At 53.3% G+C, this 25,200-nt stretch overlaps 1 protein-coding gene across 2 annotated transcripts; it reads right to left on the reverse strand.

The window, feature by feature from the left end:
- Positions 1-738: 738 nt before the first annotated feature.
- Positions 739-24,077, reverse strand: VPS37C (VPS37C subunit of ESCRT-I). Of its 2 annotated transcripts, none has more exons than XM_036260151.1 (5): positions 23,997-24,077; positions 7,307-7,405; positions 4,500-4,671; positions 3,737-3,819; positions 739-2,909 (listed from the first exon to the last, which is right to left on the reverse strand). In XM_036260151.1, the coding sequence occupies exons 2-5, from the start codon at positions 7,397-7,399 to the stop codon at positions 2,187-2,189; spliced, it is 1,071 nt and encodes a 356-aa protein (XP_036116044.1). In that variant the 5' UTR covers positions 7,400-7,405; positions 23,997-24,077; the 3' UTR covers positions 739-2,186. The 2 variants fall into 2 exon arrangements, with proteins under 2 accessions (XP_036116044.1, XP_036116043.1); XM_036260150.1 differs by lacking the exon at positions 23,997-24,077 and adding an exon at positions 7,613-7,727.
- Positions 24,078-25,200: the final 1,123 nt, after the last annotated feature.

Below are 25,200 nucleotides of genomic sequence, written 5' to 3' on the forward strand. Positions count from 1 at the left end.
GAGCCCAGGGCTCTCAGCTGTGGGCTCAGATTCCCCCAGGACTGTGGCTTTCAAAGCCTGATGACTTCTGGCACCACAGAGGCAATGCACGTGGCCGTTTTCAGTATCCGTGTCTCTGGGCATCGTCCACAGGCAGCCTGCCCTTGTCATCTTGCAGGGAAGAAAAAGCAGAAGGTCCATCGGACGCTGGTCTCCTGACTCCCCAGAAGCTGTCCTTCCTGCTGAAAGCAGAAGCCCCTCAGGCCTCGTGATAACCAGCTGAGCGCAGGGGGCGCTGGGAGGGAGGTAGGCGGGCCACCGGCAGGGCACCGCTGACTCCTCAGCCAGTTCAGCGGCCGCTGCCCCTCACCCGTGTAGAAATGGGTGGGAAGACTCGGACCCCAGCTGGGGTTCCTGGTCAGCTCAGCAGGTGGCAGGAAGGTGGCCTTGCAGTCTAAGCTCTCCACCCAGGACGAGCACCAGGCAGACGTGCGGGCTGAGGCCCGGAAATGCCCAAGACTGCCAGCCACACTAGGAGAGGCCAGGGAACCACCGCAGAGCTGGGGTGGGGGGGAGGGGAGCCGGGCAGGCAGCCGCACGGGAGCCGAGGTCCAGAGAGATGGGGCTCTGTACACACGGATCAAGGGGGCCTTTGAACAGAGCGTGATCCTGAAGGCAGCGGGAGAAATCCGTGCCCCTCCGCCCACCCGACAGCCCTCCCCACTCCTCAAACCCGCTGGGGCCACAGCACTGCACAGAAGTCCTGGGTTTATTGTGGCAACTACGCGTACAACATCGCGGCCATCGGCCAGTGCCGCAGCACTCGAGCCACGAGGGTCCACAGCAATCTCTATAAATAACGGGAGAAGCGAGCAGTATCCGCAGGGGCCCGACAGAGCGCATCGAGCGTCTCAGCCGCGTGCCCACCGATGGCACGCAGGCAGCAGAGGTCATTTCCTCGGGCCCCAGCGCCCCAGACCCGGGTCTCATGCAGTGGACATTTCAAGGCACATTCGACGTCCTGCCGATAGCAGCTCCAGGGTCTGCCCTCGAGACGCGGTTGACACCTGAACACCAAGTCCATGCTTCGCCCATCACACCCCGTGGTCTACTGTCTTTATTCCCGAACATGCTTAAACCCCCAGTGCTGGGGCCGCACGTGGCCGAGTCGCAATCCTTGCCCCTTACATTCTGGAGACGAGAGGTGCAAAGAAACGGACTCCGACTGTGCTGCTGTTCAGAAAGCACCATTTGGGAGGTTACTGTTAGGGCATCTTTTGATGTCTGTCTTCGGGGGGACATTGGGGTGGGGGAGAGTGACATGAGGGAGCCAGAGGAAGGCAACAAGGGAGGGGCTCCTGCAAATGAGATTCAAGGCACTAAAGGAGTGGACGGAAGGGGTGGGCCCTGAAAGAAGTCAGCCGGGATCGGGGCCCAGAGAAGAGGGTGGCGGGGGAGGTGACCTGGCCCTCCACTCCAGTGAGCCCCAGTGTGACCACGATCTGGGCCAGAGCTGCTCCCCCCTGTCCAGCCAGAGGGCCCAAGGTGACCCCTGGATTTTCCTGCCAGCGTCAGCAAGACCTGGGGTCCACCTTCACAATCCTGTCTTCTCACCGCGCTGGCTCTGCTGCTGTCACTCAAACCAGCACACAGGACAAGTGTGCCTGACACCAGCCCGTCAGAGTTCAGTTATGGCTTTATGTGGCTTAAAAACCACCAAGTGTTTTCCTAATTGTTCTCTCCCACCCTGGCCATGGTGCCTGGGGCAGGCCACCCTTGAAGGGGCCAGAGACACAGAGCTGCACCCCTTGGTGTGGGCACCACACTGAATATGTCAAATCAGGGGAGGAGGGTGAGCAGGGGCCAGAGACCAGCCGCCCACCACCGAGACAGGTCTGCCCGGGGTTCGGATGTCCGGGCGTGCAGACACAGCAGATGTCACCCAGATACCCGCGGAGAGGTGCTGAGCCCCAGCCTGGCTAGCACCAGACAGGCCAGTGCCAGTCATGAAGGAGGCGCTCCCTCCCTGGGAGGCCAGTAAATGCTACGACTGCCTGGTGCCTTTCTGGGGCCTGCAGGCTCCCAGCCAGGTCCCCCAAGTCCTGGAGATTGCCAATTCCACTTCCAATTTCACCTCGAATCTCAGCAGTGGGTGGGCCAAAGGTTGTGGTGCAGGTGGAAGGAGGGGAGGGCGAAGGGCCAGGGCCCTAATACCCAGGCCAGGCAGGACCCTGGGGCGGTGGGAACCCATAGGGAGGGGCAGGCCCAGTGGGGTAGGGAGGCTGAGGGGGGCCTGCGGGCTGGGGCTGGCCTGGGAAGCTGGGGAGCTGGGGCTGCGTTGGGTAGGGAGGCTTTCCTCGCGCCGGGAGGTAGGAAGGCTGCTGAGGATAACCAGGGCTGGGGGTCCGGCCCCCGGCCGGGGGGTACCCAGGACCCGAGGCACCAGAGTGGGGCACGGGGTAGCCAGGCCGGGGCGGCGTGCTCCTCTGTGGGGACCAGGAGTAGCCCCCCGCAGCCCTGGGTCCCAGCTGGGCTGACGGGTAGGGGGGCCCACTGTAGGAATAGGAGGGCTGGGACAGGGCTGGAAAGGGTGCCGGCTGGAGCGCGCCTTGGGCGGTGGGGCCCAGGGGCAGGCCTGGGGATGGGCTGTAAGGCAGAGGGTAGGGAGGCACTCCTGCGGGCGGCGGTGGCCGGGCTGGCTGCTCTTCGGCCACCGGGGGCGTCGCCTGGGGGACAGGGCGAGATGGGAGAGGCGGGCGGACAACAGGGGCATCGCCTGCCGGCTCCTGGGAAGCTCTGGGCTTCTTCACCACATCCTGGAGTTTCTCCACGCGGACCCGGCGCAGATGCGACAGCGTCCTCATGGCGGCAAAGTTCTCCAGAAACGTTTCCAAGGGCACCTCGCCCTCCAGGAACTTCTCTGCCATGGCCTGGAAGACAAGGTCAAGTGACAACTAGGCCTCTTGAGAACAAGGTCCCCCAGGTCCCCCAGGTCAAAGATCAGCAGGTCGAAGATAGGCCGCAGGACCCCCAGCTCAAGGATCAGCCACGGTCCCCCAGGACCCCCAGGACAAGGATCAGCCACGGTCCCCCAGGACCCCCAGCTCAAGGATCAGCTGCGGCCCTCCCACCTCAGCCGCCTCAGGCCCCTGCCTTCTCTGGCCCCCATCACTGCTGACACACTCATTTGTTTGTTCTCTGTCTCCCTCACCAGAATGTCAGCTGCTGGAGGGCAGGGACTCTGTCATGGTCACCCCGGCACTGTGCCAGGCCCCCAGTGGCCACTGCACGTATGTGCTGAGTAAGCAATGAACACCAGCTACTCAGTCGCAGTGCAGGCCGGCCCAGGGGTTGGGAGGACCGGCAGCCCCTTCCACCAGGGCGCGGAGCTGTGGAGAGGGCTGGCCTGCCCAGAGACTGGACAGATGCTCTGAGGGGAGCAGAAAAGAGGAACCAGGCAGGGCCCGGTGAGAGGAGGGGCTGCCTCAGTCCTCGGGGGCTCCTGCTGCCTGCCCTCTGCCCAGGTCTGCCAGCTGCCTGGGACCGTGCCATCGGCCACCCATTTCATCCCTAGCCTGTGAGACTGGGCTCCTGTTCTCTGTGTCCAAAAAGGCCTCCCTGGGACAAAGGTGTCACTCATCTTTGCCACCTCCTACTGCGCCCTTTCCCACCCTTTGCAGGCCTCTGGTGCCCTTCCCGAGGGCTCCTGCTCCAGGGCTGACCCATTCAAGGAAGGGGGTGTCGACGGCCGTCTCACCTCAGACTCTTCCTCAATTTTCATGCCTTCGACCTGCAGAAGGTCCAGCAAGGCCCCTGGCTGCAGTGCTGAAGAGAATTTCTCTGGAACAGAGGGCAGAACAGTCGACGTTTCAGAAGTGCCTCTCGATTCAGTGCTGGAGGCCAAGGCTTCCGTAAAGGCCCTCCGTGTCCTGTGCGTGCGGAGGCCGAGCCACCACCCGGGGCTGCTGCAGGTCCCTCCGGTCACCTTCCTGAGCAGAGAGCTCCACCGAGCGGACCCAGACCTTGGCTAACCAGCTTCCCAGCCACAACGCTGTTTGGCCTCACAGGGGTCACTTCACTGTCTGAGCACCGAGCTCTTCACTGTCAAGATCAGGACAGCCCCTCCCGCTTCGCAGGTGGCAGGTCCCCAGACACAGAACACAGGGACCAGCACAGAAGCTGAGCTGGCCACGTCCACGGCAGCGTGCAGGGCGCGGGCTCTCTGGATTCAAATCCCAACTCCACCTCCAGCTGGCTGTGGAACCCCAGCCCAGGCTGGACTCTCTGAGCCTTCTCTCTCTCTTCTGTGAAATGAGTTACAGTAGGACCTACCCTTCTATGGCCACGCAGAGCACTTAGCACTGGGCTGGGGCGCGGGACCTCAGCGACGGCGGGCCCTTTCCTGTGTGGGGAGGGGAGGGCATCTATTCCTCCATGCTATTCCTAGTCCACCGCTGACCTGGACCCCGACCTAACAGAGGATCCCCCAGGGCACACTCCTGGATTCCGGCCGCCCCTACCCAGCTTCGCCTTCTGCTCCTGGCACCGCTCTACCAGCTTCCGGAGCTCCTGGTACTTGTCTGAGAGGTTTGAGCGGCTGATCTCCAGGGGACCTTGGAACTCCAGGTTCCGCTCAGCCAGGCTGCGGTTGGTGGCCAGTGCCATCTCCCGTTCCAGCTGCAGGTCCTGGACCTAAAAGAACAGGACACCTGACCTTAAGGATCACCACCACCACTCACCACAGGGCAGGCTGGTCCAGGGCCTCCTGGGACTCATCGCCCACCGTGGGGGAACCTCCAGACTCAGACCTGGGCTACAGTCAGAGGGACCTGGGTGTCAACCCTGAGCAGCACTCTGACCAGGCACCTCCCAAATCCTAATCCAACAGCCAGTGTGGTGGAGACACGTGGGCACAGACACTAAAGTAACAGCCGAGGCCACTGGCGGGCAGTGCAGAGCTCCAGGGAGGCAGGTGGACCAATTTCTAGAAGTCGCCGGCTTTCTAGGAGGGAAAGGACCAAAGTCCCAACCACGTTTCCACAAGATACAGAGTCGAGACCTACTCTGAAGTACACTGAGGTGGCCCAGGCCAGACCACAGGTCAGAAGCGCAATGAGGCCCAGAACAAGTTGCTCTGAGAGTGAGAAGCCAGGGACAGACTAATCCCCATTCGGGAGACCTGTCCCTCCTCCTAGGCCATGCCTGTGACTTGCAGAGAAGCTGCGCAGGTGAGCCGATAGGGGGTCTCCAAAGGACTAGGGGGAGTCCCCACAACCAGAGGGTTCCCACCAACAGACCCGTGGCCACCTGAGGCCCCAGTGCCAATCTCTGCACCTGGACGTGCCCTGAATGCACTTCCCCATGCTGAGCGGTGCTGTGCCCTTCGGCCAGGTCCTTGCCCCCAGCCAGTAAGGACCCTTCCCAGACCTGCTAGGACCTGAAGCCCTGACCATCTGTAGGGAGTCGTCATTACAGAGAGGAGGGCGAAGAGTCAGACGCACCACCCTGAGACGGAACAATACCCCCACAGCACCTCTGCACCAGGGCACAGGACTCGGCACCCAGTGAGGGCTCAGGGCACAGCTGGTGTCCCCACCAGACACAGGAGGCTGAGGGCATCCTGGAAGATCCCCACGCAGGGCCTCGAGCCCCTCACTCTGAGGCAGGCCCAGAGTCTGCCCTCCTGCTCCAGACTGGACAGAGGGGCATCACAGCGGCCCTCCCTCCAAGGACCCACTGCCCAGCAAGGGTGGGCCAGCCACCGTCTCTTGGGCACGTGCCCCACATCTGGGCAGTCTGGTTTGCTGCCGCAAACACCACCTTGAGCCCCTCGGCAAGCACACTGACTCGGGGAGCTGACACGGGGGAATTTCCATCTCGTCTTTATGGCCTACGAAACCTTTCCTTACTTATGTGACTGACGGGGAGGGCGGCCGAAGCCCTCCGCTCAGTGGCCCCTGGGCCCACAGGTTGAGGGCCCTCACTTACATCCAGTGACTTTTCCCTGGGTCTTAACCTGTCCATCTTTGCTGCATCATTTCCCCCTAAACCTTGTGCTACCCATTTCTGTCCCCTCTCCCACAGCCTCCCCCAATGAAGAGGTCAGTAAGAGGGTTGCAGCACCCGGCCCCGAACAGCTGGCCCACCTGCTGGACGCCACCATTCACCATGCACGGCATAGGGCCCCTACCAGCTCCCTTCCCCCATGCCCACGCCCTAAGCTAAACAAGTTCCTCTCTCCTCAGTCCCACGGGGACTCAATCACTGTCCTCTGGCCCACGGTAGAAAACCTAGTCTGAGGGGCTCTGAAAGTCTAAGCAGCCACCCCTCTTCGTTGCCTTGACCCGGAAGCATTTCCCCCTTAGAGAATGCACAGCGATCAGTCAGGCCTCGCTGCGCACCTCACAATTCGGGGTGCCGCTCGCCTGAGTCTGGTGCTGCTCACATCTTCCGTGATTCTGTGCTTCGCCCAGCTGGATGTCAACTCGCCACAGGCAGGTGAAGGTGTGCTTCTACAGAGCGCACATGCTGCAGCAGGCCGTGGAATTCCCACAACATGCTGCCCGTGGCGGGTTCAAGAAACACCTGGTGCTTACTACGTGACCGGCAAAGAACGGAAGACCGAGGAGCAAAGACCTGTGCTGTGCCCGGCATGGTGCCGGCCCAGAGCCAGACCCTGGCAGAGCTCACGGCCTAATCAACCATCCGAATCAGCCCTGGAGTTTAACCAGGACAAGCCTTGCTCATGTCCTCGCTGCCCGAGCTCAGGGTGGCAGGACGTGCCACATCGAGTCCCCATCCCTCCCCTCACAGCTGCCCGATGCTCATCCCCCCCGCCACAGCAAAGACTGCTTGTTTGGGGGCAGTGGGGGGCACAGCAAGGCCGGAGTGAGGACACCCCTGACAGAGAGGGAAGTGCTCTGGGGGAGCAGGAGCAGGGAGCAGTGGGCTGGGGGCCTCTCTTTCCGGTGGACCTACTGTGAATTCCCAGAGGAGTCCCAGCACACCTGTACATGAGCAACACCTTTCAAATGCCAATCGGATGAGCCCGGCAGCCTCATGTTTGCATCTCCCTGGCATTAGGGTGGCAGGCGGCAGCTTCTAGAGCAGTGGTTAGTTGCAGCCACTCCAGGGGCGACTGTGCACATCCCCAGCTCTGTGGCCACGTCTGGTCGCCTGTCCTCTCCTACCTCACAGGGTCCCAACCAGGGGGGTGCCACAGAAAAACGAGATGAAATTGACCCCCAACTCCCCACCAGCCAGTATTCTTAAGCGCCTCAGCCCCATTCGCTGGCCTTGCGTGGGCTCCGTGCCCGCCTCCCTCTACCTCAGGGGACTCCTGGGCCAGCCGGTCAATGGCCTCCGGGTCGTTCTGCATCTCCTCCAGCTCCTCCAGGGTCTTGTCTCGGAGGGTCTCCATCTTTCCCTGTGAACACAGAATGACACGGACGTGAGGAAAAGCAGCTCTCGGGAAGAGACCCCTGAGCCTACGTGCATTCTCTGGGAGAGACAAACCCATTCTCTGAGGACGCATCCCCGGCACAGGGTGCTCAAGGAGGGGCAAGGGTCCCATTCAGTGTGTCCCCGCCGCCCTGCACGCCCCTCCCCAGGGAGCCGTTCCTTCCACCCAAACCATGATCAGCAGGACATGAGAGGGCCCTGGGCAGCCAGAGGGAAACCCGCAGAGAGCTCCCCAAGGGGCCGACGGAAAGGGCAGGGGCGCCAGGCAGCAGGGGCAGAGACGACACTGGCCCGGGGTGGCCCGCGAGCCCTGAGGCCAGCGCCCACTCTGGTAGGTGTCTATTTCCGTCTGAACCAGAAATACACCCAGCACGGGGCGCTGCCATGCCCTGCTGGCTATATTTAGGGCACCGGCAACCTTGGGTCCCCTCGGTGTTCTCTGCAGCTGCCGTCCCCCCTACATGCCGCCAGATGGCCTGTCACAGCCACGTCCTTGTCACGACAGGGAAAAGAATTCACCAAACTGGCTTCCAAGGCCATCGGGAGGAAAAGAGACGGCGTGACCTGAACAGGAGGGCTGCTCTGACCACAGCGGGCTTCGCAGTCCTCTCCCGCCATGCTGCCCAGGGGGCCCGACAGACGCCTGTGTGCCGGGTCACAGCCAGACCCCAGGGCCGAGACGAGAAAGCAGACACACAGAAACACACGCAGGCCTCGCTGCCTTTCTGCTGAGGGGGACCCTCTGGGTTTGTGTCCACCATTTCTAGATAGGCGCTGTACAGCCTGGATGCCGGGGCCGCGCTTTAAATGCTGCAGGGACTTCGGGTGTGAAACACGCCCCTGTCTCAGCCGGTCCCCCACTACAAAGGCCTCTCGCGGTCTACCTGCGCGTCCCTTGATGTGGCTGGAACCTGGCCTCTGTCCGGCAGCACATTTCCGGCGAGTTGCCCCAAAGGTGCCCCGGCCGCGGCGGGACACAGGGGGCAGTGCTTCCTTCTAACCCCACCTTCTCTGCTCCCTCACCTGCCAGCCCCTCAAGCCTCCCACGTATCGACTTACGGCAGAGTGGCAGGTAACCTGCTGTGGTGACAAAGGAGGAGACCCCGGCCTCGGAGCCTGGCCCTTGGCTGCTCCTTCCGCAGGCGTCCCAGCCGCCTCCTCTCACACGGCCTCTCGAGGGACTGCTGGCATGAGGGAGCCCAGGGCCCCTCCCCCACAGAGGCCCACATTCTCCTTTCTAGGGGCTCATTTTCCTCCCCTATAAAGTGGGTGCACAACCTGATGATGGTCACAGGCTCCTTTCTTCTGAATTCAGAGCCCTTTACAAACTCTCCCGTTAACTTACATCTGCAATTTCCAACCTCTCTCATTTCGTGGCACACAAACTAATTACTAAATTTCTGTGGCACACCAAAAAATATCTTGTTTGCCAATCTGACAAAAAAAAAAGGGTATAATTTTGATTCATTCACACCCTACAGCTATTGTTGCATTGGCCATTGGCCTTTTTTATTTGACAGTTTAAGGGAAGGAGGTTCAGCACCGCTGACTCAACACTCAGGTATTGCATGTTTTAAAATTCTTGCAACACTGGCTGAAAATCACTGACTTGCATCAGTACTCTAGTAAGTAAAGCGAACACAAGGCTTAATGACCCCTATTTCAGGGATGAAAGGAAAAAGTGAAAGTATTGCCAAAGGCAGGACAGCCACTTGGCATTTAAATTTCACGAGCGCCTCGACTGCCTGCTCCACCACCCCTCATGGGGAGTCAGGAGGACAGGTCCAGATGCCGAGATTGCAGGTCTGAAAGCCCCAGGGCCTGGGCCCGGCCACCTCCCCACCCTGGCCCTTTGACATCTCAAACCCCGGCAGGCAAATGCCTGTCTCGTGAGCAACAGTGGCCTGGGAAGCTACTGGGTCTTTCTTCCAAAGCCAGAGCCACCAGTGAGGCCAAGCAGCGAACACTTCTCTAGGTCCTCAATTTGGAAAAGGAGAAAGGAACAGGACAATATTCTGCTCAAGGCCCATAAATCAGGGACCCCTGAGGCCTAGGCACCTGCTGCTGGCAGTGTTCTGCCTCCCGTTACCCAACGTGGCAGAAAAACCCAAACCAGCACTACAGAAGTAACCACAACCACCACGGATGTCACAATGCAGAGAACTGGGGGTGGGAAGGGTACTGAGCAATTATCTGGGGAACCAGAATCCATGGGCTTTTGTGTCTGGTGTCTGGAGGGCCCGACAAGCCAAATGACCTCGCCCCTTGGCACCCAGCCTGGCCAGGACCCTCCTCCACTTACCAAGGTGCCCGGGAGGATGCCGGGTACTTGTGGCGGGAGGGTGTCTGGAGTCTGCTATTTGGAAGGAGGGGACAGGAAAGAGGAGTGAGGTGAGAAGAGACAGAGGTGAGGGAAGCGTGTTGCTCACCCCTGTATCCCAGCGGCACACAGAGAGCCCCTAACACTCTGCAGAAAAATGGACAGAGGCAGGGAGGACAGCAGCCAGCAGCTGAAGGACAAGTCATCCAAGACAAGGGGATGTGAGAACGCAGCCTCTCCACTTTTCATGCCTTCACTCCTTCCTTCATGCTTTCACTGAACAAACACTTAATGTCTATTCATTTCTACATGCCAAGTACTGTATAAGAACCCAAAGAAAGGAAGGAAAAATGTGCCAGACACGGCTTTAAAATACAAAATCCGATGCTAATTCTCCAGGAACTCAGTTTGGTTTTTAAAAGCAAAGCAGTCACAAGGAATCGTGGTGAGAGGAGCCGTAACAGAGGCGGGGACAGTGGTGTGGGTGTGGGGAAGCGGACAACTCTGAGGGTGGGTGTGCGAGGAGCCCCCAAGGCCTCACTGAAAGGGGCACTGGTGCCAGGACAGGAGTCCGGAACCCGGGGGAGATGACAGCAGGCCCTGGGGGAGCCCAGGAGGTGGGTCCGCGTGGCCGGGAGATGGGAGGAGGCTATGAGGAAGGCAGGTGGCATCGCATGTACAGGTGCAGCGAGACAACACCTCTTTGGGGGGCGACACCATCAACTCAAAGGAGATCAGATGGGGAACAAGGTGGAAAGGCAAGGAAGGTGAGAGCTACGTGTTCCCTCCACCAAGAGGAGAAAATGTCACTGATTCCTCAACAACAGGCCCTGAGAAGAGGAAAAAGCTTTCTTCTCTTTTCCTTTTTTCCTTTTTCTTGGGGGGTGGGGGGCAAGGGGCTGTTCCGTCTCCTCTGCGGCTTTCAGCTCCACCAGCGGTCACAGAAGCCACAAACCTGCGCCTACAAGGACGAGCCGGTGCCCCCGAGGCCAAGCCTCTGGGCGGGGAGTGTCCCTCTGGAGAGCCCCGGCTCCAGCCCAGCTCGGGCACCTCCTGAAGGTTTGGGGCGGGCACGCTTTGCCAGACCCGCCAGGTCTCCAGGGGAAGCTAAAAATCTAGATCCCCCCTCCCTTGTGCCACCCCCCCATTTTTTATTTTTTTAATAATAAGCATCCCTTTATTTGCTGACGCCATTACAAAAACTGATTACATTAGCAACAAAAAGTGTTTTCTTGAGTTGAAATCAGAGGCAGTTACTCCCCAAAATGTTAAGTAAAACAGTACACAGTATCAGTATTAAAATGTTAAATTTTACATTGTCTTTACCACTTTTGATCTTCTGAACAATTTTATTGAGCAAAATATAATAAAAGATTACATGTTTATTTTATCTTCAGGAATGTAAAGTTGTAATTATTCAAACAATTTTTTCAGTAGCCTATTCAAAGTTGTCAAAAACACAGGATGGACTGTGGTTTTAACCCAAAATCAACGTACCCTCCAAGAGAGCTGCCAGGAGAGAGTCCACAGAAAAGGGGGGAGGGCAGGGGCCAGGTAACACATTTCACAGAGTCCCGGAGGCCACAGGTGCTGCCCCTGGGCCTCTGCAATCCACACACTACCAGAGGGGAACGCAAAGCCCTGGGCCGCTTGCATCTCTGGGTCTCAACTCCTTGCCATTACTTTCTATCTTGACTGAATCAACCTCACATGCCTTGAACACGGGGAACATGATCTAGCAGGAGATATGAGGCCCAAGGGAGACTACACAGCACCCTGGTGGATTTAGGCCAGAGGTAGTATCCTTTCTTGCCCCTGGTCAGGGGTGGGGATGAGGAAGGGAGGTTGCAGAATGTCCAGGTAGAGATAATGCTGGGAAGGGCTCAGACTCAGGGCCGCCTTCCCAATCAGTCCTTAATTGGGGGGGGGGGGGGAGCAACATATTGCTAGCTATTGCTCAATGGGGATCTTCTCAATGGGGATCTTCTCAATGGGGATCTTCGCCAGGGAGAGCAGCAGCTCTTTGCCAGAACTGTTCAGCTCGAAAACAAATGGTTTCAAGTGATATAAGATCCTTTAAAGCACAAACTCGGGGGGGGGAAGGGTAAAAATAAAGCAAAATGCAGCACTTTCTAAGCACAGGGTGCTCAGGTCCGAATAAGGCATGTCAGTCCTAGAGATGGCATGTGTGCCCCTTGCCTCAAATCAGAGCCCGCTGTCCCCGCGAGGATGCAGAGGAAAGCACAGAACCCGCGAACAGATGCCTTGGCTTTGCACTCTGGCTCCACGGCTATTTAGTTAGTGACCCTGATCAAGTCCCTTGGCCTCAGCCTCTTCCCCTAGACGACGGGCAGTGGTGGTAGCGCCACGTTGGGGGCTGTGTGCCTCAGGTGCGCAGAGCTTTGCAGGCTTCCGAGCACCGAACACATGTTAACTTTCCTGCCTCTTGGGGATAATCTGATCATTAGAGGGGAGTCCTGACACTCCTGGGGCTCAATACTGAGTCAAGCACAAGGACTACTCTTCCCCTGGCCGCTGCTCTCCCTGGCTCCAATCCCCTCCACACCACTACCAGACAGCGCTTCTTTGCCAGCTGTTTCCAAGCCTGAAATCACACCGCCAGAGTTGTAAGGGCCTTGGATTTCCTGTAAATTTCCCACATCCACCTGAGGTAGCAGAGGGTGTTGTTACCATAGCAACCTGCACAGTTCAATTACAAAACTGGCCCCATCCCACCCCTCACGTCAACACCTGTGGCTGCTGGCGAACACTCCTAATCCTGCTTCTTAATGAGAAAATATTTGTTGACCTGATCTATTTTTCTTTTTCCAGAACGATTCCAGCCCTGAGGTCAAGATTCAGACTGTTGAGTCATCTGTCTTCACACAGGAGGTGATAACAAGTCAAACCATCATGCCAGCCTCACCTGGCCCAAAACTCCATCAAATTCACCGCCCTGCAAAGTTGGCACGTAAGTGCTGAAGGGAGACCTTTTTAGTGTTCGGTCTTTCTAAGGAATGTCTGGTGTTGGGGTTGGGGACTCCTCCCCCCCACCCACCCCCCCATGCTAAAGAGATAAGACAGTGGGAAAGGTAGGACCTGGATTTAAATCCCAATGTGACCTTTTACCAGCTACTTGACCTTGAGCAAATTATTCAGCCTTTCTTCTGATTCTCATTGGTAAGGTGGGGCTACTCCCACCAACATCATGGGTTGCTGTAAGAATTTAATGAGAACTAAACAAGAGAACCTCCAGGGGTGCCAGAAAAAGCACCAGGCAAGCACTAGGCAGCTTTAATTCACACACTCTCACAACTTATGGTGTGAAATGTCACCTGACAACCCTGCCAGGCACCCACTGGGAGGGCTCTGAACAGCAGGCCCCGGAGGGAAGCAGAGGATGTGACTTGCTGAAACGGGCTCAGAAGGAATCTGAACAAAGGTCCGCAACCACCAGCGTGCCCACACGTCTGTCCACACGTCTGCCCACACGTCTGCCCACACGTCTGCCCACACGTCTGTGGGGACGAGCCATCTCAGGCCAGGCTTTTGGAGGAAACCAGCATGTGCACATGAATATTCATAGAACAACCGACAGGACACGACAGAACGCTCCTGCAGTCCAGTGATACCCCCACGTGACCGCTCTTTTCCCAGAGGCAGGCCGCAAGTGAGCAGGCCCAGGGATGATGAGCCCAGTTACCATGCCAAATGGGGGTGGGGGGCATTCTCATCACCTCTTTTTTCTCTCCAAACTACCCCTCCCAGCCGAACTCCACCCCCGTTTCCATCAGCACCCTCATTGCAGGCCACCTGGGAGGCACAGGCCTCCCCAACCTCTGAGGCCCAGGTTTTCTCTAGTCACTGGGTGCCTCATCCCCGTCCTTCCACAAACTCCAAACGTGCCTTCCTGCCTCCCGTGTGTCTTCCTTACAGCCATCTGGATTTACTCTTTAAAACACTTTTCCCTGCTCCCTCTGCCTTCCCTAAAGCTAGTCACCTCTTCCCTCCCTCCTGCCGGTCACCCACCTGTCCCTCTGGGAGCGGCCAGGACATACTGCCAGGACACGCCACCCCCATCTTCTTTTCCCACTGGGTGTAACCATTCTTGTGGTTTTTCTAAACCTTTTCAACTTTTTAAAAAATATGTTTTTATTGAGTTTTGAGAGAGGAAGGGAGAGAGAGATAGAAACATCAATGAGAGAGCTACATCGATCGGCTGCCTCCTGCATGCCCCCTATAGGGGATCGAGCCCACAACCCGGGCACGTGCCCTGACCCGGAATCAAACCAGGATTCAATCCATGGAACAACTGTCCATCCACTGAGCCACACCAGCCAGGCTGAACTCTTTTTTTTAAGGAGAATATTTTTGGTTTTTTCAAACATTACCCATTACACCAAAGCCCTCGGTGCACAGAACACATCAGAGGACTCTCTCGAGGCAAAGGGGTAGAAGGAGAGCTCTAGGAGCCTTCCCAGAACAAGGTTTTCAATCCACTATGTAGCATCTCCTCTCACCTCTGCTGATCCCAACCCTCCCTGCCTGGCCCTGCCCAAGCCCCTCCTCCACCCCCTTTCAGCTGCGCTGTCTCACCCAAAGGGTGGAGGGAGGGCCCTGCATAGGAAATGCCACCTGGTGCCTACAGAGCACATGGGAGGGCATGATGAAGTCTTGGGAGAAGGAGCAAGGAAAGCGTCACAGAGGAGCTGCCACTTAGAGGATGAGTAGGCCTCTCAGGATGGACAAGGTGTGGGCAAGAGGTCCCAGGCACAGGGAAGGCAGGGCAGAGGCAGGGCAGCAGAGCTGGGGACTCTCTGCAGGCAGGCTGGCACCGGGCTTTCCCACCTACCGCTGTTCCCCTCTCAAAGCCTCGAGGTCCCACCAGTAAAGCAGCCAAGATGGCAGTGACCAGGGCCTGCATGCAGAGGCTCACTATGCAGAGAACACCCTAGGCACTCCACCTAGCAACACGCGTGGTCCTCTCATCGGGCCTTCGCCACCGTCAATACCTTGGCGTTCCTCATCTGACAGAGAAGCTGTAGAGCCTGAATCCCACCCAAGGCGGTCTGGCTTCGGGGTCCCACTCTTCACCGCTGCACTGTGCCAGTCTTAGTCAAGTCCATGAACACAGTGCCCAGCTCTGGGCACAAACTTATTGATGGTCATTCTTACTCATCTCTTTCAACTAGTCTCCTCAAGTACAGGGCCTCTTGATGTTCAGAACCTAGAATAATTCTGTCCTCAACAAACAATAGCGTGGTACTCTCCTTTACCAACCTTCAGGGTACGGCCAAACTCCTTGGCTAGGCGCACAGGGCCCTGGCGCCCCAGATCCCCCGGGGGCACCGGGAGCCGTGCCTCCCTCCCACCTTGGCCCTGTGGGGGAAGCCCAAGGATGGAGGCTCAGAGTCTAGAAAGCAGACAGCCCTGTGCTCTCAAGCATTTCACTGCTGGCTGGGAGCTGGGGCAGCTTACTTCATCTCCCCACACCTTGGTTTCTTCTGTAAGGCAGGGCTTTTATAAGGATGCAATGAGCTAGTGCCTGGAAACTCAATAAATGGTCGTGATTTTCATCACCATGGCCTAGCTCGTGCACTCAGCTCACTCCTACTTCTGCAACTCAAGCATTTCCCACGTGGATGCTGAAGAGAGAGAACTTAAGATTCCTCCAGAGACAGCATCAGTCAACAGAGCAACAGAACGCCGGTGGCTGGATGTAACACAGATCAATAGCATTCAATATGATGGCCAAGAAACAGATTATTTAATAAGTAGCCCGCCCCTGAAACTTCCTGACAGTAAAGCATCCCAGCCACTTGGCAAAGCCTCTTCCCTCTCTGGCCTATGGCTCTGACTTGAAAAGAAAACCATCCGAAGCTGCTTCACACCAAACTTCCATGTGTTTCTCCTTTGTCCCAACTGTTCCAATGACTCGGCAGGACCTCGGTCCTGCACCCCATGCTTTCTAGCCTGCACAGAGCAAGCTGAACTGGCAGGTCCAACCATCCCTTTAGGAAGGATCGGGATTAAAGTCAAGGCAAAGGCACACTCAGGACAAATATCTAGGAGTCTGCACTCCAGGTGTATCCATTCCAAGTCCAAGGTGGTGAGACGCACTGTTCGCACTGTTCATACTGATCTGGGCCATCCTAGGCCAGTATAAGGTGGGGTTGCTACAGAACCCTATCCCTGCCAGTGATGTCTGAGCCTATGAACTTCGGGGTCCACCAGAAGCAGGCAACTGTGTTCAGGGCAAGAGTGTAGCCACGAAAATGGGACACCGGGCCAGAGGCTCCTCATATCTGCTCTTAACTCACTAGGACTCCAGGAAGGCCATTTTCTAACAGGCAAAAGGTAGCGATGTCAGACGCTGCTCTGAGCCCCAGACTCTTCATCTCGCGAAGACTGTGTGCTCTGAGCCAGCCTCTCCAGAGCTGCCCTACAGGTTCTTACAGACCCAGCCCTCTCCCAAATACTCCAGTAATTGCCAGGGAATACTCAGAGCTCTCACATCCCTGCTTAAAACCTCCCATAGCTCCCCCGTGCTCTGGCACTACATTCAAAATCGTGTGCTCTTGGCTTGGCATGTAAGGCCCTATGTCAGCTAACCCCAAGCTTCCCTTTTCAGTTGATCTCTCTCCACTCCCCCATGGGCTGCTCAGCCACCCCAACTCTTTCTCTTCTACTACTATTCCTGGAACAAACAACAGGCTAGTCACTTGACAAATATTCCACATCTATACCATGATTAATATGATAGGGACTTTCCCTTGAGGAGTCCCGAGCTCTGCCACCGTCCCTTTGCTCTCGCCGTTCCCTCCTCCTGGAATTTCCTTCCTATGCCTTCACCAGCCTAACAGTGCCTGCCCATCCTTCAAATGCTAGGTCCTCTGGGAAGCGCTCCTTGCAACTTCCCCCAAAGAATTCATCCTGCCTCCGTGGCGCAGTGTAAGCACCGCATAGCACTTACTATGCCGGAACGGCATGCTTATGCAGCGAGACTGCGAGCTCCCCAAGGGCACAGGCCGCCTCTCACTCATGTCTGCATTCCAGCACCCAGGTCAATGCCTAGCACACACAAGATACTCAGTGACAGCTGACCAGACAGGGACTTTCACTTTTGGCAAACATAGAGGAACAGAGACCAGATTTACTGTCCTGCCTCAAACAACCAAGAACCGGACAAATAAATGAAACATCAATTGATGTTCAAATGAAGCAGTGCCGGAGGGATTCCCGAGAGGGGGGACAAACAAGATAAGCCCCGTAATTGTCCCAGCTTACTGCCTAGAGAGAGTTTTCAGGCTATGGCACATGGAGGGGGTACCCAGGTAGAACCCAACCGTCTCAAGTTGGGGAGAGAAAGCTGGGAGTCCAGGGAAGCCAAAAGCAGAGTTCACAGGGCCGAATACCAAAAGGAGAGCTACACAAAGAGAACTCTGGAAATCTACAGAGGGCCCCCCTCTAGTTTTCAGCTGAGTACAGACAATGCTTTTCAGAATTAGAGGTAACAATCCTTAGACCTAAAATTGAGCCAAAAATAAGCTGTGTCTCCACCAGCCAGAGTGGGAAAAACCTCATAATTTACAGGACACCAGTAAAGCACTGAAGAGGGTAGCAGAGAAGCAATAACAATGATCCATAATGAGGGGGGGAAATTATAGAAACAGACTCAGAAATATAGATAATAGAACTAATAGGCAAGGACATTAACATGATTACTACAACCATATATTCAAGAAGCTAAAGGGAAGACTGAGTATGCTAAGTAGAGACATGGAAAACATAAAAAAGATCAAAATCAAACTTCTAGATATGGAAACTAAAATGTCTAGGTTTAAAAAAGTTACCAAGCCCTGGCCAGTTTGGCTCAGCGGTTGGAGCATCGGCCTGCGGTCCAGAGAGACCTGGGTTCGGTTCCCACTAAGGGCGTGTACCTCGGTTGCAGTTTGTCCCCGGCCCTGGTTGGTCGTGTGCGTGGCAGCCACTCAATGTGTCCCTTTCACGTCGATGTTTCTCTCTCTCTCTCTTTCCCTCCCACTCTATCTGAACAAAAAAATGGAAAAATGTCCTTGGGTGAGGATAAAAAAAAAAAAAGTTACCAAATGGAAATAACAGCAGATTAAACACAGCAAAAGAAAAGATCGGTAAATTTGAAGAAACAGCAACAGAAACAATTCAAAGCAAACCACAAAGAGAAAGAAATACTGAGGGAATACATAAGGAGCATCAGAGAGCTGTGGAACAACTTTAAGCATCCTAATATACATATAACTGGAGTCACCAAGGAAAAAGAGAGAAAGGAGAATAGAGAAAATACCTGAAGAATTACTGGCTGAAAAATTTCCCAATTTCGTGAAAGCTAAAAACGCACAGATCCAAACCTCAATTAACCCAAGCACAAGAAACATGACTAAAACTACACCAAGGCATAACATAATTAAATTGTTTAAATCCAGTAATTAAAAAAAAAAAAGAAAAGGCAGCCAGAAAAAAATAATAAGAATGACAGCAAATTACTCATATGAAATTATGCAAGCCAGAATACACTGGAACCATATCTTAAAATGTTGAAAGAAAAATAATCAATCTAGAATTCTATACCCAGAGAAAACACCTTCCAAAAACAAAGGCAAAATAAAGACTTTCTCAGACATCCAAAGGGTGAAAGAATGTCTGGCCGGTATGGCTCAGTGGATGAGCGTCAACCCGTGCACCAAGACGTCAATGGTTCAATTCCCAGCCAAGACACATGCCCAAGTTGTGGGCCGGATCCCCAGTGGGGGACATGCAGGAGGCAGCCAATCAATGTTCTTTCTCATCGCTGTTTCTATCTCTCTCTCCCTGCCTCTCTCTCTAAAATCAATAAAGGGGAAAAAAAGGGTGAAATAATGCATCACCAACAGGTCAGCACTACAGACAATATTAAATAAAGTCCTCAAGTCAGAAGGATCATGAAACAGAAGAGAAATCTGGATCTATAGAAAAATGAAGAGCGTCAGAAATAATAAACATGTACGTAAGTAAATAGAAACGATATTATCCTTTTATCTATTTACAAAATAATTGACTGTTTAAAGCAAAAAATAATAATTTATAACAAATATAGACATGAAATGTGACAATAACAGTTTAAAGGACAAGAGAGAGGAAATTAAAGAATACTACTGTAAGATTCTTGTACTATATGTGAAATGTATAGTATCACTTGATGATAGACTGTCACAAGTTAAGGATGCACACTATGAATCTTAAAACAACCACTAAAAACAGAGTTATAGCTAACAAACAAAGGAAATAAAATGGAATCATAAAAATTACTCAGTCCCAAAGAGGTCAGGAAAAAAAAGGGGAAATGGGAAGAAAAAACATAGAACAGACTGAAAAAACAGCAAGAAGAAAGAGTTAAACCCAACTATACTAATAATATTACATCTAAATGGTCTAAACATCCCAATTAAAAGGAACAGATTGTAAAATTGGACTTGACAAAATCAAAACCCATGTATATGCTGCCTACAAACGACCCACTTCAAATACAAAGACATAAATAGTTTAAAAGTAAAAGGAGGTAAAGAGTTACATCATGCTAACACTAATTTTTAAAATTCCTATTCGGCCCTGTCCGGTTTGGCTCAGTGGTTAGAGTGTTGGCCTGTATACCAAAGAGTTGCGGTTTCATTCCAGTCAAGGGCACATACCTCGGTTGTAGTTCTGTCCCTGACCCAGGGCCATGTGGGAGGCAGCCAATTGATGTCTTCCCCCCCCCCCCCCCGACACACACACACACTCTATCTGAAGATAAATGGAAAAATGTCTTCAGGTGAGGATTTAAAAAAATAAAAAATAAATAAAATTCCTATTCATTGTTTTAATTATGGCAAAAGATATATAAAATTTACCATTTTAACCATTTATAAGTGTACAGCTTAGTGACATCATGTACATTCACACTTTTGTATAACCGTCACCACCAATCTACCTCCAGAACCTTTCCATCATCTCAAATTGAAACTCTGTCCCCATTAAACATTAACTCCCCATTCCTCCCTCTCCCAAGTCCCTCAAAATCAACCACTCTTCTTTCTGTCTCTAGGAACCTTATATAGAGGAACCATGCAATATTTCTCCTTTTGTGGCTGGCTTGTTTAACTTAGCATTATTTCTCCAAGTTTCATCCATGTCGTAGCATGCGTCAAAATGTCCTTCCTTTTGAAACTGAATATTACTCTATCGTATGTATGTACACCACATTCTGTTTACCCATTCATCTGTTAATAGAGACGTGAGTTGCTTCCATCTTTTGGCTATTGTGAATTATGCTGCCATGAACACTGGTGTACAAATATGTTTGAGTCTCTGCTTCTACCTCTTTGGGGCATACACACAGAAATGGAACTGCTGGGTCACATGGGAAGTTTATGTTTCAGTTTTCTGAGGAACTGCCATACTGTTTTCCATCGCAGCTGCGTGTTTTACATTCCCACCAGCACTAAGTATTCCCATTTCCCCACATCCTTGTCAACGCTTCTATTTTTTTTTATAATAGCCATCCTAAGTGGTGTAAAGTAGTATCACTGTCACTTTGATTTACATTTCCCTAATGACTAGTAATGGCGCATATCTTCGTGTGCTTATTGGTCATTTGTATGTCTTCTTTGGAGAAATGTCTAATCAAGTCCTTCGCCCATTTTAATCAAGTTGCTTTTTTGTCGTTGAGTTGTAGTTCTTTATATATTCTGGATATCAATCCACTAACACTAATTTTTAAAAACCTGGATTGACTATATTAATATGAGACAAAGTAGATTTCAGAAAAAAGAAAAAAAAACATTACCAGGGATTAAAAGGGTTATTTCATGATAAAGGAGGTCAATTCATCAAAGGAACATAACATTCCAAAATATGTATGTACTTAATAATAGAAATTCAACACACATGAAGCAAAAACTGAAAAAACCACATGGAGAAATGGACAAAATCCACTATTATAGTTATGTTTCAATGCCCCTCTTTGAATAACTGATAGAACAAGTAGACAGAAAAGCAGTAAGGACATAGACTTGTAATAGTACTACCAGCCAACTTGACTTAACATTTATATAACATTATAGAGCACTCCACGCAGCAGCAAATGAATCCTTCTCAAGTGCTCACAGAACATTTACCAAAGTAGACCATATCCTGGGCCATAAAATAAGTCTCAACAAGTCAAAACAATTCAAATCATATAAAGTACATCCTCTGTTTACAAAGAAACTAAACTAGAAATCAGTATTTACTGGACAGAACGAGAATAAAGTAACACTATAATGTTGACTTTGACTCTCTTACTACTTGTAATCATGCTGAGGAGGGAGCAGATAAATTAGCAGTAGGACTAAACATACTTCCTGTCTTCAATGCTCCGCATACCTGACCTATCTGTTTACCATATCCGGGTGAGTCTCCTGCTCTCCTCACCAGCCCATCCTAAGCCCCAGGGGGCCCACTCCATCAGCTCCAGACAAACCTGTTTGGTATTTGCTCAAGATCTTCACATAAACGTATGAAAGGAAAAGATCTGAGTGGTGAGAGAAATGCCATGGAGAGCACCTGCTAAGCAAACATGCCTGTACAGCTCCCAAACCTCAGAGATACTGCTACTACAGAGATCTCTCTGGTATGAGGCAACTGCCCGGGAACAAACCAGAGTCTTCTGAAAACTCCAGACCCTGAGCAGAAACTAAGAGAATCTCCAAACAACAGAGAGTTCATCGGATTTAAACAAAGTCTTCAATGATCTGATTATGTCAGTCTGGAAAAACCCTACTAGTACTGGCCAGCAGTGTCTGAAGATGATTCACATGGCTAGTTACCCCAACGCCCTTTTAATTAATGGCAGATTTAGGTCAGATCAGCCAACTTCACAGCAATAAGAAAAAGGAAACAGGATGCCCTGGAGAAAAAAACCGCACTTCCAAGCTCAGCAAATCTACAGAGTCCTTTAGGTAGTGTTTCCCAGAGTTGCCTTAACATAAGAGTCACGTGTTAAAAATACAGATTCCTGGGACCTGACCAGACAGTCTAAGCAAGAATCCCAGAGGCATGGCTCTGGATTTTGAATAAATATCACAGATGACTCTTAAGGTCCAGCAAGTACACATTAGCTTTGAAATAAGACTAACAGGTTAAAAATCCCAACTCGGCCATTTACTAGCCATGTGACCCTAGCTAGCCAAATTATCTACCATCTCTATTACTCCCTTTTCATCTGTCAAATGGGATCACTACCTACCCTGAAGCCCCTGGAACAGGGCCAAGAACACATGCAGCCATGCAAGAAATCAGTTCTCACTACCTAAAACACCACCACCAGGAGCTGCCCAGGTGAAGAAACCCACAATGAAAACTTTCTACCTAATGGAAATTACAAAGGCATCAAACCAGATTTCCAAGATAATATAGGAAAAAAAGCTTTTTTGGGCACTATGACCACCAAGAACAAAGACTCTCACTTCAGTGTCCAGTACTTCACCCCAAGTCCTCACTCCCATCAGAACCAGAATGCAGGCCTGTACAGGGCTGCAGCTTTGGACAAGTCAAAAAAGGCTTTCCTTCCCAAATCCCTCTATCACCAGCACCCCCAGCTCTAGGGTGGGCAGTCACAGACCTGAGAGTCAGGTGACAGCATTCTGAGTGAACCAGTAGGATATGGGACTCCTGGATAAGAAGCAGAGAGCCAATATAGGGGAGGTGGAAAAGGCCTAAGTCAGCAACTGGATTACTGGGATACTGCTGAAGCAAAGGGAAGTGACTCTGTGACGTTCCCAGAGCTAAAGGCGGCCATTACTCAGGTGAGTGAGCCCAGAGCGGTGTGGCTGAGAAAGCACTAACTTGTCTTAGGGGCTGAGACCCTGAAGTGAACTCTGCCAGGAACTCACAACATAGCCCCAGGTCACTTCTGCCCCCATCCATTAAGTGGGAAATAAGCACCTCACTGGCTGTGGGAGGAGGAATGAGGCACCTGCAGGAGATATAAAGAGGGTCCTGACTTACCTGACATGATTTTTCAACTTATGATGGTGCAAAAGTGATATGCATAATTACATGAGATAGCCCAGCTGGTGTGGCTCAGTGGTTCAACATCGACCCATGTACCAAGAGGTCACTGGGTTCGATTCCCGGTCAGGGCAGATGCCCAGGTTGTGGGCCAGATCCCCAGTCAGGGGCATGCAGGAGGCAGCCAATCGATGAGAGTTCTCTCTCATCGATGTTTCTCTCTCTCAAATCAATAGAGAAAACAAATTTTTTTTAAAGAGATAGTCAACAGTATATTATAAAATAGACTTTGTGTTAGATGATTGTGTCCAACTACAGGCTAATGTAAGTGTTCTGAGTTCATTTAAGGTAGGCTAGGCTAAGCTATAATGTTCAGATTAGGTATATTAAGTGCATTTTGAATTATTTTCGATTTATGATAGGTTTATCAGGATGTAATCCTGGTATAAGTCAAGGAGCATCTATATATCAATCTATCTATAATATACTATAATATACCTACCTATACACACACACACACTGCCCTTTGTACCCAGAAGAACCAAGCACATACTGGAGTTACACACACACACCAAGGCCCTTCTATCCAGCAGGCCCAGGGATAAGAATTGGTCAGTGACGCTGGGCGGTCCTAGTCTTGGTCCAAGAAAAAAATTGTAAGAACAGAGTCAAGGCTTAAAACCCATCCTGTCACTGCCCTGAAGAAGGGGCACAAGTCAGGGGAGTCAAAGACCAGAGTGAGCCTCCGACCCCACTCTGCCTCCCGCGTGCCCTCTGCAAGTGAGACTCCACTCCTGCCCTGGCCGGTGCGCAGCGGTTAGAGCGTCGGCCTGCGGTCCAGAGACCCCGCTCCGGGGCCTGTCTCCCCATCTGTACAATGGGCAAACCGTCTCTAACGTCAGCACAACTGCGGCCAGCAAAATGCTCAAACACGGGGTGCAGGGAGAAGGGTGGCGGTGAGGGGGCGCGGCTGAGGCCCGACCTGCGGGGGTAGCCCCGGCAGCGCCCGGCTGTCCCCTCGCTCCCGCCCTCCCACCGCGAGGGGCAGGGGAACCAGACCCGCCGCGGTCACGCGCCCCTCGCGCCCAATCACCGGCCTCTACCAGAATGAGGCGGGAAGGAGGGGGCGCGCCGGCGGCCATGGCAGCACCACCCCCATCCCCGTCCTCGCCACTCCCCAAGCCCCGCTCACCTGCCGGGGCCGCAGCCCCGCTGCCACAGCCGCCGCGGGTTAAACCACAGCCCACGCCCACACTTCCGGGATCTGCGAGGCCCGCCCCCTCCTGCCGGATGTGGCCCCCTCCAACGTCCGGGTCTGGGAATGGGACCCACGCCGCTCGTCCCGCCACCACGTTGGGCGCCCCGCGTGCATCTGAGTCACGGCACCGACCCCCCCACCACCACCACACACACTCGCGGCCGCGCAGGGCCACATGCACGGGAAGGCCCACGAGACCCCGCCCGCGCGGCGGAGGCCCAGCCCCGCCCCCGCAGGCCTCTGGCCCCGCCCCCAGGAGGGACACAGCCCAAGAGGCGGGACCAGGCCGCCCCGGGCGAGTGCGCCTGCGCGGGTCTCTCGCCTCTTTTGGGCAGGCGAGTCGGGGGCTGCTGTTTCACAGGGCTCAGCTTGAGGGGCTCCTCGAAGCAGCCAAAGAGGGACCCAAGAAAAAACGAATGGGATTCCAGAATGCAGGGGATGCCCTGGATGGGCCGAGCTCAGATTGCGGACGCCCTACCCTCTGCGCGCTAACCATATGCCCAGACTGTGACACTAGCCCCAGGACTATAGTAACCACAGAGCTAAGTGTCCCCTGGCAAACATGAGTGCCTGTCAGTTACCCCGTTGATCAATGGCCCTTGGGTCTGGTGATCACCCTTCTCCAATCAGTGATTACCTCTTAAAGCCCAGAAGGAATCTGTGAGGAAGGCAATTCCAACTACTGATCCTTCTGGGACACCAGTGACTCATTTGAGGGATGCCACGGTTGGTTTTGCAAACATTTCACTTTGAACATAATGTCCCCCACTGACAGCAGCTGCCAGAAAGCTGGGTTGAAAATGTTTCTGAAGGGTGAGGAGGACCAAGGCAGATGACATTGATTTTTTGTCCTAAATGTGGTTGTGCTATATAATTTTAAATCTTGCACATGTATTACTTGGTGAGGGTGGTAGAAAACACTACTAATGGATTAGCTAGCCTTTATATTCAGCAGTCCCTTCACGTACTGGTACTGTGCTGGAATGTGGAATGTGGGTGTGATGGCTGGAACTAGAGTAGGCATATTGAACCATGAGGCGACCGTGGGAATGGAGGCCATACCTGGCAGCACCACAAAATAGACAGAGCCTGAGTCCTGATACCATGGAGCGTCAGGACACTGCTGGATGCCCACTTG

This window comes from Molossus molossus, unplaced genomic scaffold, assembly GCF_014108415.1.
Source record: "Molossus molossus isolate mMolMol1 unplaced genomic scaffold, mMolMol1.p scaffold_m16_p_13, whole genome shotgun sequence".
NCBI classification, from domain to species: Eukaryota; Metazoa; Chordata; class Mammalia; order Chiroptera; family Molossidae; genus Molossus; species Molossus molossus.

Excerpts from the sequence above, each read along its gene's own strand:
- VPS37C (XM_036260150.1), bottom strand. Across the intron at positions 4,672-7,306 it reads TGGCCCAGGAGTCCCCTGAG|GTCCAGGACCTGCAGCTGGA; the intron begins GTAGAGGGAGGC and ends CTGTTCTTTTAG. Across the intron at positions 2,910-3,736 it reads AAATTGAGGAAGAGTCTGAG|GCCATGGCAGAGAAGTTCCT; the intron begins GTGAGACGGCCG and ends CTTGTCTTCCAG.